The sequence below is a fragment of the Stenella coeruleoalba genome, assembly GCF_951394435.1.
Source record: "Stenella coeruleoalba genome assembly, chromosome: 2".
In the NCBI taxonomy this organism is placed as follows: Eukaryota; Metazoa; Chordata; class Mammalia; order Artiodactyla; family Delphinidae; genus Stenella; species Stenella coeruleoalba.
The window spans coordinates 157,971,984-157,991,240 of NC_137147.1; the positions used below are offsets into that span (position 1 = coordinate 157,971,984).

At 38.5% G+C, this 19,257-nt stretch overlaps 1 protein-coding gene across 5 annotated transcripts in view; it reads right to left on the minus strand.

Annotated features, from left to right (window-relative positions):
- The window catches only part of PRKCQ (protein kinase C theta), a 148,432-nt gene that overhangs the window by 83,458 nt on the left and 45,717 nt on the right, over nt 1-19,257 (minus strand). For 3 of the 5 annotated variants that reach the window (XM_079913761.1, XM_079913760.1, XM_079913762.1), the window contains exons 2-4: nt 15,428-15,554; nt 12,229-12,428; nt 8,658-8,718 (exon numbers count right to left, since the gene is read on the minus strand). In XM_079913761.1, coding sequence (XP_079769887.1) covers nt 8,658-8,718; nt 12,229-12,428; nt 15,428-15,545 — 379 coding nt within the window. In that variant the 5' untranslated portion in view covers nt 15,546-15,554. Of the gene's footprint in view, nt 1-8,657; nt 8,719-12,228; nt 12,429-12,930; nt 13,044-15,427; nt 15,555-19,257 lie in introns of those variants that run through there. The other 2 variants (XM_079913763.1, XM_079913764.1) reach the window with 2 other exon arrangements.

The following is a 19,257-nucleotide window of genomic DNA, read 5'->3' on the forward strand; positions in this document are numbered from 1 at the left end:
ATTATAGTTTTGATTTCCATTTCCTAATAATTAGTGATGTTGAGCAGCTTTTCATGTGCTTCGTGGCCATCTGTATGTCTTCTTTGGAGAGATGCCTATTTAGGTCTTCTGCCCATTTTTGGATTGGGTAGTTTGTTGTTTTAATATTGAGCTGCATGAGCTGTTTATATATTTTGGAGATTAATCCTGTGTCCTCTGATTTGTTTGCAAATATTTTCTCCCATTCTGAGGGTTGTCTATTCGTTTTGTTTATAGTTTCCTTTGCTATGCAAAAGCTTTTAAGTTCCATTAGGTCCCACTTCTTTATTTTTGTTTTTTATTTCCATTACTCTAGGAGGTGGATCAATAAAGATCTTACTGTGATTTATGTCACAGAGCATTCTTCGTACGCTTTCCTTTAAGAGTTTTATAGTGTCTGGTCTTACATTTAGGTCTTTAATCTATTTTGAGTTTATTTTTGTGTATGGTGTCAGGGAGTGTTCTAATTTCATTCTTTTACATGTAGCTATCCAGTTTTCCCAGCACCACTTATTGAGGAGATTGTCTTTTCTCCATTGTATATCCTTGCCTCCTTTGTCACAGATTACTTGACCACAGGTGCGTGGCTTTATCTCTGGGCTTTCCATCCTGTTCCATCGATCTATTTCTGTTTTTGTGCCAGCACCATACTGTCTTGATTACTGTAGCTTTGTAGTATAGTCTGAAGTCAGGGAGTCTGATTCCTCCAGCTCCGTTTTTTCCCCCTCAGGACTGCTTTGGCTATTCGGGGTCTTTTGTGTCTCCATACAAATTTTACGATTTTTTTTCTAGTTCTGTAAAAAATGCCACTGGTAATTTGACAGGGATTGCATTGAATCTGTAGATTGCTCTGGGTAGTATAGTCATTTTCACAATATTGATTCTTCCAATCCAAGAACATGGTATATCTCTTCAACTGTTTGTGTCATCTTTGATTTCTTTCATCAGTGTCTTATAGTTTTCTGAGTATAGGTCATTTACCTCCTTGGGTAGGTTTATTCCTAGGTATTTTATTCTTTTTGTTGCAATGGTGAATGGGATTGTTTCCTTAATTTCTTTCTGATCTTTTGTTGTTAGTGTTTAGGAATGCAAGAGATTTCTGTGCATTAATTTTGTATCCTGCTACTTTACCAAATTCATTGATTAGCTCTAGCAGTTTTCTGGTGGCATCTTTAGGATTCTCTATGTATAGTATCATGTCATCTGCAAACAGTGACAGTTTTACTTCTTCTTTTCCAATTTGTAATCCTTTTATTTCTTTTTCTTCTCTGATTGCCGAGGCTAGGACTTCCAAAACTATGTTGAATAACAGTGGCGAGAGTGGACATCCTTGTCTTGTTCCTGATCTTAGAGGAAATACTTTCAGTTTTTCGCCATCAAGATGATGTTGGGTGTGGGTTTGTCATATATGGCCTTCATTATGCTGAGGGAGGTTCCCTGTATGCCCACTTTCTGGAGAGTTTTATCATAAATCGGAGAGTTTTATCATAAATCGGTTCACTCTATGCCCACTTTCTGGAGAGTTTTATCATAAATCGGTGTTGAATTTTGTCAAAAGCTTTTTCTGCATCTATTGAGATGATCATATGGTTTTTATTCTTCAGTTTGTTCATATGGTGTATCTGATGAATTTGTGTATATTAAAGAATCCTTACATCCCTGGGATAAATCCCACTTGATCATGGGGTATGATCCTTCTAATGTGTTGCTGGATTCTGTTTGCTAATATTTTGTTGAGGATTTTTGCATCTAAATTCATCAGTGATATGGGTCTGTAATTTTCTGTTTTTGTAGTATCTCTGTCTGGTTTTGGTAACAGGGTGATGGTGGCCTTGTAGAATGAGTTTGGGAGTGTTCCTTCCTCTGCAATTTTTTGGAAGAGTTTGAGAAGGATGGGTGTTAGCTCTTCTCTAAATCGTTGACAGAATTCACCTGTGAAGCCATCTGGTCCTGAACTTTTGTTTGTTGGAAAATTTTCAATCACAGTTTCAATTTCATTACTTGTGATTGGTCTGTTCATATTTTCTATTTCTTCCTGGTTCAGTCTTGGAAGGTTATACCTTTCGAAGAATTTGTCCATTTTTTCTAGGTCGTCCATTATATTGGCATAGTGTTGCTTGTAGTAGTCTTTTATGATGTTTTGTATTTCTGCAGTGTCTGTTGTAACTTCTTTTTCATTTCTAATTTTATTGATTTGAGTCCTTTCCCTCTTTTTTCTTGATGAGTCTGGCTAAAGGTTTATCCATTTTGTTTATCTTCTCAGAGAATCAGCTTTCAGTTTTATTGATCTTTTCTATTGTTTTCTTTGTTTCTATTTCATTTATTTCTGCTCTGATCTTTATTTCTTTCCTTCTACTACCTTTGGGTTTTGTTCTTCTTTCACTAGTTCCTTTAGGTGTAAGGTTAGATTGAGATTTTTCTTGTTTCTTTAGTTAGGCTTGTATAGCTATAAACTTCCCTCTTAGAACTGCTTTTGCTGCATACCATAGGTTTTGGATTGTCGTGTTTTCATTGTCATTTGTCTCTAGGTATTTTTTGATTTCCTTTTTGATGTCTTCAGTGATCTCTTGGGTATTTACTAACGTATTGTTTAGCCTCCATGAGTTTGTGTTTTTTACCTTTTTTTCCCTGTAATTAATTTATAATCTCATAGCATTGTGGTCAGAAAAGATGGCTGATATGATTTCAATTTTCTTAAATTTACTGAGGCTTGATTTGTGACCCAAGATGTGATCTATCCTGGAAAATGTTCCATGCACACTTGAGAAGAAAGTGTAATCTGTTGTTTTTGGATGGAATGTCCTATTAATATCAATTAAATCTATCTGGTCAGTTGTGTCATTTAAAGCTTGTGTTTCCTTATTAATTTTCTGTTTGGATGATCTGTCCATTGGTGTGAGTGAGGTGTTAAAGTCCCCCACTATTATTGTGTTTCTGTCGATTTCCTCTTTTACAGCAGTTAGCAGTTGCCTTATGTATTGAGGAGCTCTTATGTTGGGTGCATATATATTTATAATTGTTATATCTTCTTCTTGGATTGATCCCTTGATCATTATGTAGTGTCCTTCCTTGTCTCTTGTAACATTCTTTAAAGTCTATTTTATCTGATATGAGTATTGCTACTCCAGCTTTCTTTTGATTTCCATTTGCATGGAATATCTTTTTCCATCCCCTCACTTTCAGTCTGTATGTGTCCCTAAGTCTGAAGTGGGTCTCTTGTAGACAGTATATGGGTCTTGTTTTTGTATCAATTCAGTGAGCCTGTCTTTTGGTTGGAGCATTTAATCCATGTACGTTTAAGGTAATTATCGATATGTATGTTCCTATTACCATTTTCTTAATTGTTATGGGTTTGTTTTTGTAGGTCCTTTTCTTCTCTTGTGTTTCCCACTTAGAGAAGTTCCTTTAGCACTTGTTGTAGAGATGGTTTGGTGGTGCTGAATTCTCTTAGCTTTTGCTTATCTGTAAAGCTTTTGAGTTCTGCATTGAAATCTGAATGAGATCCTTGCTGGGTAGAGTAATCTTGGTTGTAGGTTCTTCCCTTTCATCACTTCAAATATATCGTGCCACTCCCTTCTGACTTGTAGAGTTTCCACTGAGAAATCAGCTGTTAACCTTATGGGAGTTCCCTTGTATGTTGTCATCTTTCCCTTGTTGCTTTCAATAATTTTTGTCAATCTGATTACCATGTGTCTTGGTGTGTTTCTCCTTGAGTTTATCCAGCCTGGGACTCTGTGCTTCCTGCACTTGGGTGGCTATTTCCTTTCCCATGTTAGGGAAATTTTTGACTATAATCTCTTCAAATATTTTCTCGGGTCCTTTCTGTCTTCTCCTTCTGGGACCCCTATAATGCAAATGCTGTTGCGTTTAATGTTGTCCCAGAGGTCTGTTAGGCTGTATTCATTTCTTTTCCTTTTTTCTTTATTCTGTTCCGTGGCAGTGAATTCTCCCATTCTGTTTTCCAGGTCACTTATCTGTTCTTATGCCTCAGTTATTCCACTATTGATTCCTGCTAGTTCATTTTTCATTTCAGTTATTGTATTGTTCATCTGTTTGTTTGCTCTTTAATTCTTCTAGATGTTTGTTCCTTAATTTTTCTAGGTCTTTGTTAAACATCTCTTGCATCCTCTTGATCTTTGCCTCCATTCTTTTTCCAAGGTCCTGGATTATCTTCACTATGATTATTCTAAATTCCTTTTCTGGAAGGTTGGCTACCTCCACTTCATTTAGTTGTTTTTCTGGGGTTTTATCTTGTTCCTTCATCTGGTACATAGTCCTCTGCCTTTTCATTTTGTCTATCTTTCTGTGAATGTGGTTTTCATTCCACAGGCTGCAGAATTGTAGTTCTTCTTGCTTCTGCTGTCTGCCGTCTCCTAAGTACTTCTTAAGGTTGGTTCAATATGAAGCATCTTACCTTAATTCCATAACAGGATTATCAGAGGGTGTATTGTTATAGGATTGGAACCATGAGGCTGGATTACTGGCTTGACCCTTCACTCCTCTTTCATGACACTGAGCTATATCCTCTTTCAATTTTTAAAAACAAAAGTCAGAACATTCCAGGTATTTACCAGCCTCTCCTATTCACTGTCAATGATGATTCAGCCAGAAAAGGCAGGAAGCGGTAAATACTTTACCTGTAATTCTAGAGAATAACGTGGTTACTGACAGTAAGTTGGAAACGACATTTTTTTTTTAAGGTCCCAGGATGCTTTGTATCTGCTTGTTTATGGACAAGAAAAAGTAGGAGGGAGCTGGCCAGACTTCTGAAGACAAAAGAACTTTGGGAAGTTGTTTATGCTCTGGTTCCTGAGGCCCACAGTAATCAGAGGCACCAGCCATAGATTACACAGGTCAATGTGGAAAGGGCCAGAGATGAACAGATCACTGCAATTAAAAAAAAAAAAAATGTAATCCTGGATGTTACCTAGTCACCTACATCAAATCATCACATTCACATTTCTTCAGTTCACCCTGGGCTCTGGATATTGGTGAAGGTACCTTGGGTAGTAACTGTCCACAGTGCCCAACACCCAAATGACATCTTCCCAAAAGGCTGGTAGAATTCCGAGAATACCAGTGAGACTATCAGCCCTGGCTGAAGCCCAGGCCCAAAGAAAACACACAACAGCAAGGCAGTCGTGGTTTAATAGCACGATGGAAACTCTAGCATGTGAGAGAGTGTGACATGGCGAACAAGAAAGAAATAACAAAAATAATCAGCGTCACTAAAACAAGGGTAATGAACTTAATGATTATAGTTCCTACAACCACGATTTTAAGTAGCTTGAAGATTCTTGGATGACTTATTCTATTTATTTTTTCCAAATACAAAAAATGGAGGTTTAGCGAGAATAAGGGGCTCATGTTTCACAAATGAAAAGAGTTCACAATATTTAAACTAAATTATTTCCATCCTGGCTAAGCCATGGCAGAGACTGGACAACACACTTGAGGCAAATGTTCCTGCCAAAGTACTTTAATTTCCCCACCCCTTAGAGTGGCCAGGCTAGAAACATACTGGGTGGACAAAGGTGGGGCATGGAGGTGGAGACCTCTCCCCCAGGATGCAGCCTAGTCTCAGGACTCATTTTAGGACAAAAGTCTTCTCCACAGGGCTCCACAAGTCTGTTTTACGGAAACTCCAAACTTCCAGATAAAAAGCCTTCCTAATAAAGAGCTCCTTCGATAGGGCTGAATATTTTGCCTAATACTTCATTAGGCAATTTAAGTCTTTTTATTAGGAACTGGGTCAGAAATAAAGTAGGCTTGGTGAATAAGGGATTAAACTTAGGGTCACTAAGGCAACTGCCTTCTTCTTCAAGTTCTGGTTTAAGTGTAGAGATCAATTTACAACTTGGGACTGGCATGGTAGGCCATTTGTCAGTAAGATTTGACTCATTTTTATTTTGATCCAGATGTAATAAAATAAAATAAAGCATAAAATTACTTTTAAATTCAGGGATGGAAGTGGATTATTCTGGGAACCCTATCTGTATTACTGTAAAAAAATTATATATATATATATATATATAATTATGTAAAAATTATATATAGTCTAATACATAAACTATTATATAATAGTACAGACTACATATAACTATATATTTATAAATATAAAATAGTCTGTATTAGAATATAACATTGTATATTTAAAAAATGCCAGAGAGTATTAAAAAGGAATTCATTCCCTTGCTCCTTCCTGTGATTTCCTTTATCCTCTGACCATTTCAATCATTACAAGAAAGTAAATGTATAAAAGCTCAGAATTTTAAACATTCTCCTTGTATTTACTGTTTATTTCTGAAGTAATTTGGTCTTCTGTTTGTTTATTGGCTTGAATAAGTGCGTTGGTTTTTGTATGTTTGGTTACTTCTTTTATAGTAATGGCGCCCAATCTATTTATTTAATCTGTCACTTGTTTGTAGTCAGTTAAATCACAAATATTTCCTGGCCAGCTATGAGCAAATTGTTGTGCTGAATGGTCTAAAGAACTATGAGACATCACCCCTAATTCTGAATGGCTAATAGCCCAGTCAGGAAGACACGGCACTCACACAAAGAATAGACTTGTTGATAAGTACACACCCATATTTTTTAGGAGGCAGGAAAAGGAATTACAAAAGAGGCCATGAACAGGCAGCTGAAAAATTAAGAGGAAAACTTGAATAATATTACATCAAGCAATCCAAGAAAGAATGGGTTTCTCAGCGTTGACTGAAACAGAGATGTCAAGGGAATTGAAGGTTAAGACACATGCATTTGTTTTGAGGATTTGTTCTCTTGGAGAAAGCCATTTAGCAGATTGGTTGAAATATAAGCCAGACTCTTAGGGTTTAAGAATTGACAGAGTAGTGAAGAAACAGGGACTGATACATAAACTACTGTCTCAAGAAATGTGTCAGGGAAGGAAAGGAAAGAAAAACTCATGGAGGTTAAAACATTTAAAAAATTTTTCTTTTCAGGTTGGAGAAGATGGCTTAATTATGTATGTCTTGGCAATGAGGCAGAAACCAAAGAAAGACAGAGAAGTTGAAGGTGCCAGAGTGGAAGTGTGACTGATGTTACAGAGCTGCTAGGGGTGAGAGCCAGGAGACCAAGAAAGGGAGGGACTTTCTCCGAGGCAGAAGAGCAGGAAGAGAGGCAGGACGAAGCAGCTGAATCCTAAAGTGCAGAGACACACAGAAGACGTAGTCTCTCCCAACTACCCTGGAGGTAAAGCCAACCTCCAAGAGTAAGAGAAGATCAAGACACCTTCACCAAGGAGTATGGGCATGTTTGGAATAGCCACTGTGTGGGAACCAAAAGGAATTTCTAAATGCCAGAGTGAGTCCAACTGAACAGTTCAACAAACATTCATCGAGTACCTCCTACGTACTCAATGAAATAGGAATATGAATGAAATCATGCCATTTGCAGCAACATGGCCAGTCCTAGAGATGATCGTACTAAGAGAAGTAAGCCAGACAGAGAAAAGACAAATATCACATGACATCGCTTATATGTGGAATCTAAAGAAAAAGAAAGACACAAATGAACTTATTTACAAAACAGAAATAGACCCACAGACATAGAAAACAAACTTACGGGTTACCAAAAGGGAAGGGGGTGGAGGGATAAAAGTAGGAATTTGGGCTTAACATATTCACACTATTATATATAAAACAGATAACCCACAAGGACCTACTGTATAATACAGGGAACTATACCCAATATTTTGTAATAACCTGTAAGGGAAAAAGATCTGAAAAAGAAAGTATATATTGGGTTGGCCAAAAAGTGCGTTTGGGTTTTTGTGCAACTCCTTACGGAAAAACGTGAATAAACTTTTTGCCCAACCATATATACGTGTGTGTGTGTGTGTGTGTGTGTGTGTGTGTGTGTGTGTGTGATGTATATAAAATAGATATATATATCTGAATAACTTTAATGTACACCTGAAACTAACACAACATCGCAAATCAACTATACTTTAATAAAAAAAAGATTTTAGGAGGAGGAACATTTGATCCATTGACGCAGCACTTTGACAACAGGATATAAACGCAACAGGAAGAACTGACGGGCTATATCACAGGCACCAAGCACACTGCCCGTGAATGTAACTTCTGTGAACGGCATCTGTGTGTGAGATGGAAGTGCAACTCTTTAGTGATGCATGTTTTCCCTCCTTGTTCCTAAAAGGATTTGAGGTGACTAACTTGAAGCATTAGTATTTTGCTACTATAGTGTTGTAGAAAATATTTATTGGTTTCTTATTTATTTTGTATTCTACTGATGGTGTGACAACTTGTTATATCACATCATTTATACACAGTGTGTACACACAGAGCAACACATTAGCAGAGCCTTTGGTGTTTACATTAAATTCCCAAATGAAAATACACACAGACTAGAAAAGCACTGGGCATATGAACTCACACCATTGAAAAACGAATGCTATAAATGTTTTCTATTTCTACGTGGATCTGGCCCCATCGAGTGTATATTCAACTCATGCTTGAGCACCACTGGGAATTTTAAGAAAATTCCTTGTGCTTCTATCTTCTTTGCTCTCAGAAAAGCAAAGTGAAATAAGTTGCAAAGGAGAGGAGACATGCCCGCCACACCCCCAAACAGGAATAAGAAATGCCACTTGCCACTCATTTCCAGAAAGTATCTTGCGTTCATTAGCATTCGGCCTTGAGGTTTCAGCTCTAACTGGTGTAAGGAAGGAAAGAAACAAGGGTCAGAATGTGACACAAGTGCTGAGTTGAATGACATCACAACTGGCGGGTTTGGTGATGGCAGGAGATCCCCAGCGCAGGGCCCACCCCTGTTCCCTTTCACTTAACTTACCCATATTATCATCAGACTAGCACAGCATCCGTGAACATAGGCTTTCTTTGATTAAAACACCTCAGCAACTACCTAATTTGACTTGGAGACCAAAACTTCCTTAAGGAAGAAACCAAATTCTAAAACAGATTCTATGTGACTTCCTTGCCCTGCGCTACAGCTTATCTTAAGAGTTGTAATAGGGTAGATTCATATCTTGATGGTGACAGAAGAATCATGGAGGCTGGGGACTAGCTCACTTGGAGAACAAGTAGGTTCCCTTTGGAAGGAAAGGGAAATCCTGCTTTGAGGATGCCTGAATACACTTGCCCCTAGGTTAATCGGGTATTAAATGGGAGTGGCCTTTTTCTTTCACACAGAGAGCCTGTTTCCTTTGGAAAGTGCTGGAAATTTTCACACTACTAAGGGAAATTTTAATTAGATTGGTCGAGGAAGGGATTTAAAAAAACATACTTCAGGACTTCCCTGGTGGCGCTGAGGTTAAGAATCCACCTGCCAATGAAGCAGACACGAGTTTGAGCCCTGATCCGGGAAGATCTCACATGCCGCGGAGCAACAAAGCCCGTGCGCCACAACTACTGAGCCTGCGCTCTAGAGCCCACGAGCCACAACTACTGAAGCCCACGCGCCTAGAGCCCGTGCTCCGCAACAAGAGAAGCCACCTCAACGAGAAGCCCACGTGCCGCAACGAAGAGTAGCCCCTGCTCACTGCAACTAGAGAAAGCCCCCGCACGGCAACGAAGACCCAACACAGCCAAAAAGAAAATATAAACAAATAAATAAATTTAAAAATATATATACACAAATATATATTTCAGTATCATTATGTAGAAGGGATGATGCAGGAAATCATGTGATGTGACATAAGGGGGAAAATGGCAAATCTGACACAACCTGACCACTACTGATTATACAGTAAACTGTAACACTGTACTATAAATATGCTAAAAAGAATACGAAGGTGAACTGCAGGGCACTGCCGATCATTACATCCAGGGGTAACTAGAATAACTGAAAAATAGTAAGAAGGGTCTGGTCAAAGTCAGGACTGAATATGAATCATGGCTAAATAATTCAAGGTCATGGTGACCTTGTGCCTGTCACCAGACCTTTAAAGATCTCGGAGAACTGACATAATAGTGATGTTGATGTTACAGCATCACTACTATTAGAATTTTATGATGTGACAAGCCTGTACTGCTTGGTTACCTACACATTCTCATGCAAGCTTAAATAGATTAATGAAAAGAGAAGTGCTTTTGGCAACAAGTATATACACCATTATTTTCTGGTTTATGGAATAATAAATAAGGAGGCAAAAATAAAGCTAGAAGAGCAAGGGAACAGGGGGTCAGTCCCAAAGGAAGTGGCAAAAATTGGTACCAGGTGACTGCAACCAATATTACCAATATTCAATACCGATATTCAGGAATTAGTGGTGATGGAGGAAATTAAACCAGTTAGCTGCTGGAAGAACAACATTCACAGAAAGTGACAGTCCATTATGTTTTTGAGAGTGAACAGGAGATAACCGCACCAACAGGGAAAATCTTGGGACAGCAGAAGGAAAAATCTTAATGTTTGGAAACTGGATGGTGTTTATGGAAGTGAGAGGCAATTCTGAGAAAATCGTTTTTGGTTTTTTTTTAAATAGAGAAGCTAATTTTAAGAAAGCAGACTGCAATAGAAGCAAGGGAAACTATAAGTCCAAAGCAACCTGTTGACCTTTAAACATTATAAATAAAAGTGAACTAACAACCCTGAAAACAGCAAAGGTAGAAAATGTAAGAAGGTTGCTAGTAGTTAAATGAGGATCCAAGGACTTAGGTCTCAAAAACCCCAATATGCAAAAAGTGTAAGAAGTCTGATAAGGATAAAAATCAGAGGAAGTCGAGGCAAGAAATCAAATGCAACTTTAAGAAATACAAATAGAAAAGCAACTTGTCAGTGATGCTTAACAAAAGAATTTTTAAAATAGTTATCCTCTCATTAATTGAAAAGGAAATCAAATAGCCTGCTACTTAAAAAATTAGAGATTTGGTGACTCTTCCCTTTTTTTAAAGAAATGGGGCAGAAAGTGGAAAATAAATGGGAATGGGGGAAAAAACTGAGGAAAACTTTCTCCAGTTTCTCACTTCTTTCTCTGAGCCTAGCCAAATGCTCCCATGATTCAGTTGTACCTACAGCCTCACCCCCTCACCTACCGGGTTTGTATAAACCTTTAACACTAAGCCACATACCTGTGACATTATCCACTTATTTAAACTCTTCCTACTTGTATAACTAGCTACCCAAGAGGAATTCTGCTGAATGCGGAAGTTCTCAACAGACACACTGAACTAAGTTATCTAAACACATCTGAGCATAGGGAACTTTAAGAAAAAATCTTGATATATCTTTATCTTTAAAGATTACTTTAGTGATACAAGCAAAGATACACGTACTTTCCTAAAAAGTACCCTTTTTTTTTCAGATCAAAAATACGTAATTGACACAAAAATCTAGGTTTTAGGCTTGTATCATTCCCATTTTGAAACCTGTGACCTGAAGATCTTTTGGCTGGAGTTCTTAAGAACCTGCACAAAGCAGAAAGGTAAGAATCTCCTTTGCATAAATGATACAGACATGTGAAAACACTCTGTGGGTTTCAGACCATGTAAAAGCAGTTTTTACTAGTATATTTTCTTCAATTTTTGTACCCCAGAAATTTTCATTAGAATTTGTTATGCTTTCATATTTTACCTCTCCCTTTAACTTTCTAAACATTTGCTACCAAAATAGTTATAATCTAAGTTTTCAAAAACTTGGTGTGGTGACACGGATTGTGTATAATGTACTTTTTAGAGTAAAGTAAGCTAAGTGAACAAATTACGGCTAAAAAACAAATTATAGGGATTGAGATATCAAACATTAAACGGATCTTTGCTCTCTCTTCTCACTTATCCACCCATCATCTTATCTAAAATATTTTATCAAGGTATCACATAGGTTCCTAGATATCTTGATATCTACGTGACGCCTTGATAAATAGGCCACAGGTAGGTTCCCAAGTTATGGAAAATTTGTGATATTTCCAAGCTTACTTTAACAGTTATAAATAAGGCAATAACAGTTCTTCATAGCCTAAGAGACCTTCTTCCCCTTACATAAGAATCAAAGAGATCTGAGTAAACCAGTACGTTCTAAGACTGCAATGAATCATCATTATCATGATCAAGCCACCCGTGAGTCCGTGGTAGGGAGTCAGTTTACTTAAGGCCAGTGTATCATACCTTCAGGATGACACTGAAATCTTGAGCTAGTCTTCAACTATGGTTCTTAGCACTTAATGGAATATACACTTAAAATAAAGCTCACAGCTTGGCTATTTACCCATATTTCTGTCTTCCCATTGTTTTTCCTACATCTCTCGGCCAGGGAGTAGAGCTCCACAGTTGTTTCGGATATTAGGTCCACATTTTTGCCCTTTACGATGATCTGCATTACTCTTCCCTTGTTGATATGGGCGTCAAAAGTGCTGTCCCAGGGAGGGTACATGGTTGGCTTTTTCTGGATGTACATCTGCCCATTCTCTAGGAACAGAAAGATATGTTCTCATTACTCCCTTAACCAGCCCTGGGAAATAATTCAACTCAACAGTGACACCTATTCCCTCTGCTCTCCGGGATATATCAGTCTGTTGGGAGAACAAAAATAACATGTAAAGGAATTAGAGATTGATCTGAAAGATACAGGGGCATAATTTCAGGCTTACAATGAGTGCTCCTTTAAAAAGATATTTAAAACTTTTCCATTTGACATAAATACACTAAGAGGCAAAACCTTTAAGACATCATGAGCCGTTATTTCCTTCCCTCATTTGCAAATGAGGATATATTTTACATAAGCCATGCACCCTAAGCAAAAATTAACAAGTATTCCGGAGGGGTGGTGGTCCCCATCCCCAGAGCCAGTGAAGCCGGCTGTAGACCTGCAGGCTGGTGGGGGTCCTGGAAATGGTTAGTAACAGGAGCCAAGGTCAGGATGATATAGTTTAAGGGAACTTCCCCAGAACCACCAGGCGACTGGACTTACTCGTGGGATTAAGCAGTGTTGTCCTATCTCTCATCCATATTGGATTTTCCATAGTATTTGTTCTTTAATCATTTCAGGAGCGGAAAACTGCAGCTGTATTTCAGGGTGTGTTTCTTGTGATCATAAGCACACAAAGTGGCAGATTTAGCAACGCAGAGATGTTGATAAAGCAAAAGGAAAAATTCACTTAAAACAGGGCAACAAAGCAGTTCTGAATCCTGATTCTCTCCGGCGCATGATGCTAAAAGCAGAACGGGCATTTAGCATTTGCTAAATTATTCTTCGGGAGGTATACAAGGATTTGAAGAAGCTGAGACTTCAAATTTTAGGTAAACCTGGCTATTAGCGGTATAAACTCTGACAGTGTTGAGCGTGGAATAGGAAGGGGAAGATTTTTATGTCTTGTTTAAAAGAAATTTAACTCAGGATCGGACTATAAGAAAAAGCAACGGCAATATTAGTGATCGGAGTAACGTTTTACTTCCACAGGCTTGAAGCCACCCCTCATAATTCCTTTAATTCCTCCCAACCACAACCATTCTCCACACCCCGAAAAAGGACAGAAATTCCCACGGCAAGGCATTTTTTACACCTTCATTCAGTAATGTTTGCAATCACTTAAAAAGGGAACCAGAACTCAGGCTCCTATCTATTTAAAGTGGGTTTTGCCATTTTCAAAGGCTCCCAGACGGACAGCACTGTGTCCTGTTTGTCCCTGTTCTACTGCTTTACGTAAAATGCAGCCTCACACCCCCAAGACTGAAATGTGCTTAAACTCTAGAGAAGTAATATTTGAATGATCATGTTCAGAGTGATTTCTTTTCCGAACAAAACTAAAACAAAATCGACACCCCAAACCTCTAAACTCCACAGCCTAACCTTTTGGAAAAACAGTCTTTTTCGACACGTTCTCTGGATCCATACGGCTGATTAGACTAAGTTCAAAGGCAAGGCCAAAAGAAGAAGAAATTTTAGAAAGGCTCTCAAGAGGCAAATGTCAGTGAGAGCTGTGGTTGTAAAGGGAACTGGATCCCGGGGACATTAAGTCGAAAGCAGCTTTGAAAAACTCAGACATTGCACACTTCAAAGATTTTGGTGACCTTTGAAAGGTCTTAGATTGGGAGCAAATGCCATTCTCACTTTTAACTAAACAGGAGAGAAACCTGGGCAGAAGGGAAATCGAGATCATCAGACAGTCTTCCCCGCTTTCATGTGCTCACAGGGTCTGGAAGGCTGAAGTCAGTCAACCACAGAGCAGAAGTCTTAGAAGGGAGAGAAAAGCCAACACACCAGGATTTGAAACCCCAGGGTTCTGAGCTGGAAACATCTAGCTGGAGGTTCTCAACTGCAAAATCAGGTTCCTCTTGCACCTGTGAATGTCACCCCCTTAAAGGACTATTTTTTTGAGGACTTCTGTCTCTCTCCACCTGTCTCTCCAGCCCCAATCCTTCTCTCTCCCCACTACCCTGCTTTAATGTCTTCATTTCACATGACTTACTACATGATATTTTTCTTTCTTGCCTATCTTCCTCTGCTAGGAAAGAAGCTCTAGAGGAAAGGCACGTATTCTGACCCAGTATACAGTAGGTGCTCCATAAATGCTTTCTCTGTAAACGAACTATAATGGCTCCTATTGTTACTGGGACTCTGCATTGGTGGCAATCAGACTTCCCTACGAAGTCTCTGTGAAAACCAGAATGTGTGTAGGAAGGCAGTGAAGCTGGAAAAATCATGGGATGTAAACTTCCTCCCGCCTTTTTTTTTATTAAGAAAGTCCATGAGAATCTTAAAATACAGAGACAGGGATCAGGGAGGGTGGGAACAGTTGAAGTGATCATGGAGAGACTCCAGACAGAATAATTATTTTAATGGAATGATTTAAACCCACAAAGGAATCCGGGAAGACTGTCACTCTCTCCCCCTCACCATGAACTTCTCATAAATATTTAAATTTGACAAAATATGAGTATTCTTTCACTCAACCAGGGTTTTAGTAAACACAGAAGTTAAGTTTTCTGTAATTTGGACTCTAAGCGCTAATCATATATTCTTTGTACTATTCATCTGAGCTTGGCCAAAGAAGCAGTAAACCATCTTTGGGGTTAATTCTAAGATTATGCAGACTTTATCTATAATCACTGACAACAACCAGACTTAACACCACCATGTTTTACTTCAGCTCATTAGATTTTTTTTTCCCCCGTAACTCTTCACAATAATGTCCTCAACTCATTTCTCCTTTCCTTTGTTTATGTGGAAAATGGGACCATGAAATATTGTAGAACATGAGGCAGGAGACCAGGTCTAGTTCAGAGGCTGTTACTAAGCCCATATGCCTTTGAGAAAGCACTTGGCTTCCCCGGGTATCAGTTTCCTGAGCTGGAAAATTAGGCTGTGCTAGATGACCTTGAAGATCCCGGAAGACCTTGCTTCCCGGTTCATAGCAGGGTCTTCCTCCTCCTCTCCCACCCCACCTACACCACCCACTCAAGCTTACCTGATTCAACATATTCTTTGACAAGCACAGCACAGTAAGGGTTAACGGCCTCTCCCTGGCACGGCTGGCAGGACCCACAGTCAAAGTTGGACAAACCAATTCGAAGAAACGGTGACATGGCCGCTCCCTGAAAAGCGACAAAAGACAGAAGCTGTTTGGGGGCTGTGAAATATATTATTGTGGGTGTCCCACCCCCACTTAACCAGTGCTTTATCTCTGACAGCCAGAGCCTGAAATGGCTCAACTATCCATTCAAACAAATGTTTTACTTCCCCTTCTGCACAGTACACTATTGGGCTCACCCCAAACCACAGGCTGACTAGCCAGAGAAAGTGGCGTTCAGGACTTCAGCGTTATTGAACCTTGTCCGTTAGACCTAAGTTCCACTCTTAATCGAATGCAGTTTTATTTAATAGTTGCAGAGAGAAGCAGAGGCTTTCCAACATTTTACTTCTTCTATCAATATTATTCAAGAAGGTACCCAGGAAACAACACGCACTAATAAGAAAATGAGTTTACAAACAGTGCGTCTATTTTAGTCACACCAGTTGAACATGACACCACGAAATTCTTACATGGGCTATTTATGTGTGTGATGGAATTGGCTCTAGATATCTATTCAGCAGCTGATCTCTGTTTAGTTTAGACACACATACACACATATACATATAGATATAGATAAATTAAGCTCTTGAATATTACAAACCACTTAAAAACCCTAAATCACTGACCACCGTAAAATACCACTTCATTGTGGAAGGAGAAACAAAGTCCTTCGTAAAAGCCAAAGAACTAATAATTACACTTTCCCGGAGATATCGGTGAAAATCATTGTAGTGTTGGCTACAAATTCCAGAATTTTCCAGTCTGATTCTTCACCTGTTGTTCCTTCCTTGTCTTTGTTTTGTCCATTTACTTCAACCCTTTTTTGAACCTACTTTTCCAGGAGGTTCCATGAATCTGAAACTATTGCCTGGTATTCAGTGATAGAGTTACGTCTTTGCTTCCTCTTTCTCTTGAAACAATTTTGCCTCACGAATTTTCCCCTTCTTATGCAAGCCAAAGATATCAAGAAGAAAGCATTAGTCATCTTTTCTACCTTTTTGTGAAGGAAGAAAACTACTCAGAGTAACAGGATCCCAGGTGTGAGAATCAACGACACAACTAGAAACCTTGGGCCCATAACCCTGAATCCAACAGAGCCATAAAAGATTGCCAGTCCTCTGGAATGCCGGCAGCCTGGGTATTTTTTGAACAAACAGAGAGACAAATTAGGGGGTCTTGATCACTGCTGTTAATTTCATGGAGGTTAAGAGAGTCCCAATTTCCTGCAATTCAGCAGGTTTAACTAAAGGAGATGGTTATGGAATCACCATGATTTGTCAGGAGTTCTTAGCCTTGGAAACACATTCTGTATATGTCACTCTGCTGAATTAGCAGCTAGATGACGTCCAGATTTGTCTTTAGGGGGCCCCCTTCCCCCTCTGAGCTTAGAACTCTTGGGCAGAAGCCTGGCTAAGAACAGAGAATTCTCCAGAGAAAACTTTGAGACCCCCATTCCTGGACCACGTAGATCTTTCAGACAAATCTATATTCCTTCACTAATCAGGAACAATCACCAAGAACCAGCATCATTTATGCGAGTATTTACCACGTGTGGACGTTTTGAAGATTTCCTTAACACAAGTGAAGGTAAGTAATTAATTCTGACTTGAGCCTCGAGGGATCACTGACTCATAAAGTCCGAGTTACAACCACTCTGACCTTTACTGATGGATGTGTCACTCTGCTATTTCCAGGCTGGGTTCAGAATTAGGCAACAGCAGCTCAACATGCACCTGGGAAAATCTGTCTGGGGAACAGACTGAAAGGTCTAGTGTCCCCAGGGGTTCTATCACAGTAAGGAACAGAGTTACTGCAAAACCCCCTCCCCCAACAGGGCTGGCTTAGACATCAACTGACTTCCTATCCACAGCCATCCTGATTCCCTTGCCAGTTCACCAGACTCGCCTTCCCTATCCCCTCACCCAATAGCATTTTGATGATCTGCCCAATGCATGCATCTGTCTGGTAGCCAAGCCACTGTCTTTCTAAAGGTCTAGTCACAGTGACATTCTGACATTTAGAAAGCAGAACTGGCATCTGTGTGCTTGACCTCACACGTTGTTCAATAAAGCCTCAAGCTCAGGGGGTGCCTTTTAAAGGCAAAAGGTAGCATTTTATTGCTGAGCTGCCCAGAATCTTTTCCCCTTCTGTAACAGTAATAGGTAATCATCATGAAATGAAGCAAATACACAAAATTGGTAAAAGACTTCTCATAGTTCCACTGACAGAAGCAAATCACGGTTACTATTTTAATGGATTTTCTCTAGTCTACGGTTTTGTTTTATATGCTGTGCTCATACTGTGTGTATGAGATTGTATCTGACTTTTAACTTTTACCAAAAAAATTGTCCAAGCTACTATGTCATCTCTGTAAGCATCCTTTGAATTCTTACATGACAGCCCACTGAGGGACAGCTCCATCATCTGCTTTACTGAAGTCTTATAGTTCCACACTTAGATTGTGTCCAGTTTTTCCATAATAGAAATAATGCTGTGATGAGCTCCTTTTACATTTTTTTTTAATTTAGGAAGAACGCATCAAACTAGATCACCAGAGAATTCCAATATTACTACATCAGACAATATCACTATGTGTAAGGTCATGCACACTTAAAGAAAATAACAAAATGCAAAGGCAAAGACTTAAGGAAAATATCTAAGGTAAATGCAACAGAAAATAAGTTAGCATCATTCTTATATAATAAGCATACACAAATGTGTAGGAAAAAAAAAACCCCAAAACCACTACCCATGACCCAACTAAATAAGTGGCAATGACACAAACTACACAAAATACAAAAAACATACTTGTAACTAGTTTGTAGGAAAATGTTCAGCCTTGTGAGCAATTTAAGATGTACAAAACAAAGCAGGATACTATATAATTGCATTTACATGACATTCTTGAAAAGACAAAACTATATGGAGAAAAGCAGCAGTGGTTACCAGTGGTTTGGGTAGGGGACAGGGTATGATTATAAAAGGGTGACACGAGCAGGTTCTGGGGGAAGATCCAACTGTTCTAGAGCCGGATTGTGGTGGTAGTCACAGAAATCTAGACTTAAATTCACAGAAGGATGCACCCAAAACAAAGGTCAATTTTGCCATATGATAATTTAAAAACCAAAATTAAGAAATATGCCACTGGCATTTCAAGGCATAGATTATAAATTCAGAGGTTATATAAAGAATATACATTAGGAAACTGAGAATTCATATAATAAAATATTAAACTAAAATCTGAAGTAAGCCAGCATAGTTTCAGTTTACTAAAGGGAAATGGTTAGAGCCTTAAGAAAACACCTTTTACTCTGTAGTATTTAAGGTCTCCTGAAATTTTGCATTTTGGTGCAAATAGCTGAGAAAAAAATAACATTGGAACTTGATAATGCATTTTGTTTGAGGATCCATTAATATTCAATTCAATTTAATAATATTATATTATAATAATAAAATATTATTTATTATAAAATATAATTTTATTATTTTATATTTTATTATTAATAATATTAATATAATTATTAATATAATAAATATTATTATTTTAAAACAATAATATTATTTTACCTGTGCAATTAACAAATATTTTAGAAATGCTCTTACCTAACAATGGCAAGGACAACATGCATCATACACTTCCATACAATGCTGTGTGAGCGTAAATTTGTTGAACACTCATGTGTGTATGTACCAATATATGTATATGTATGTATATACATGCAAAT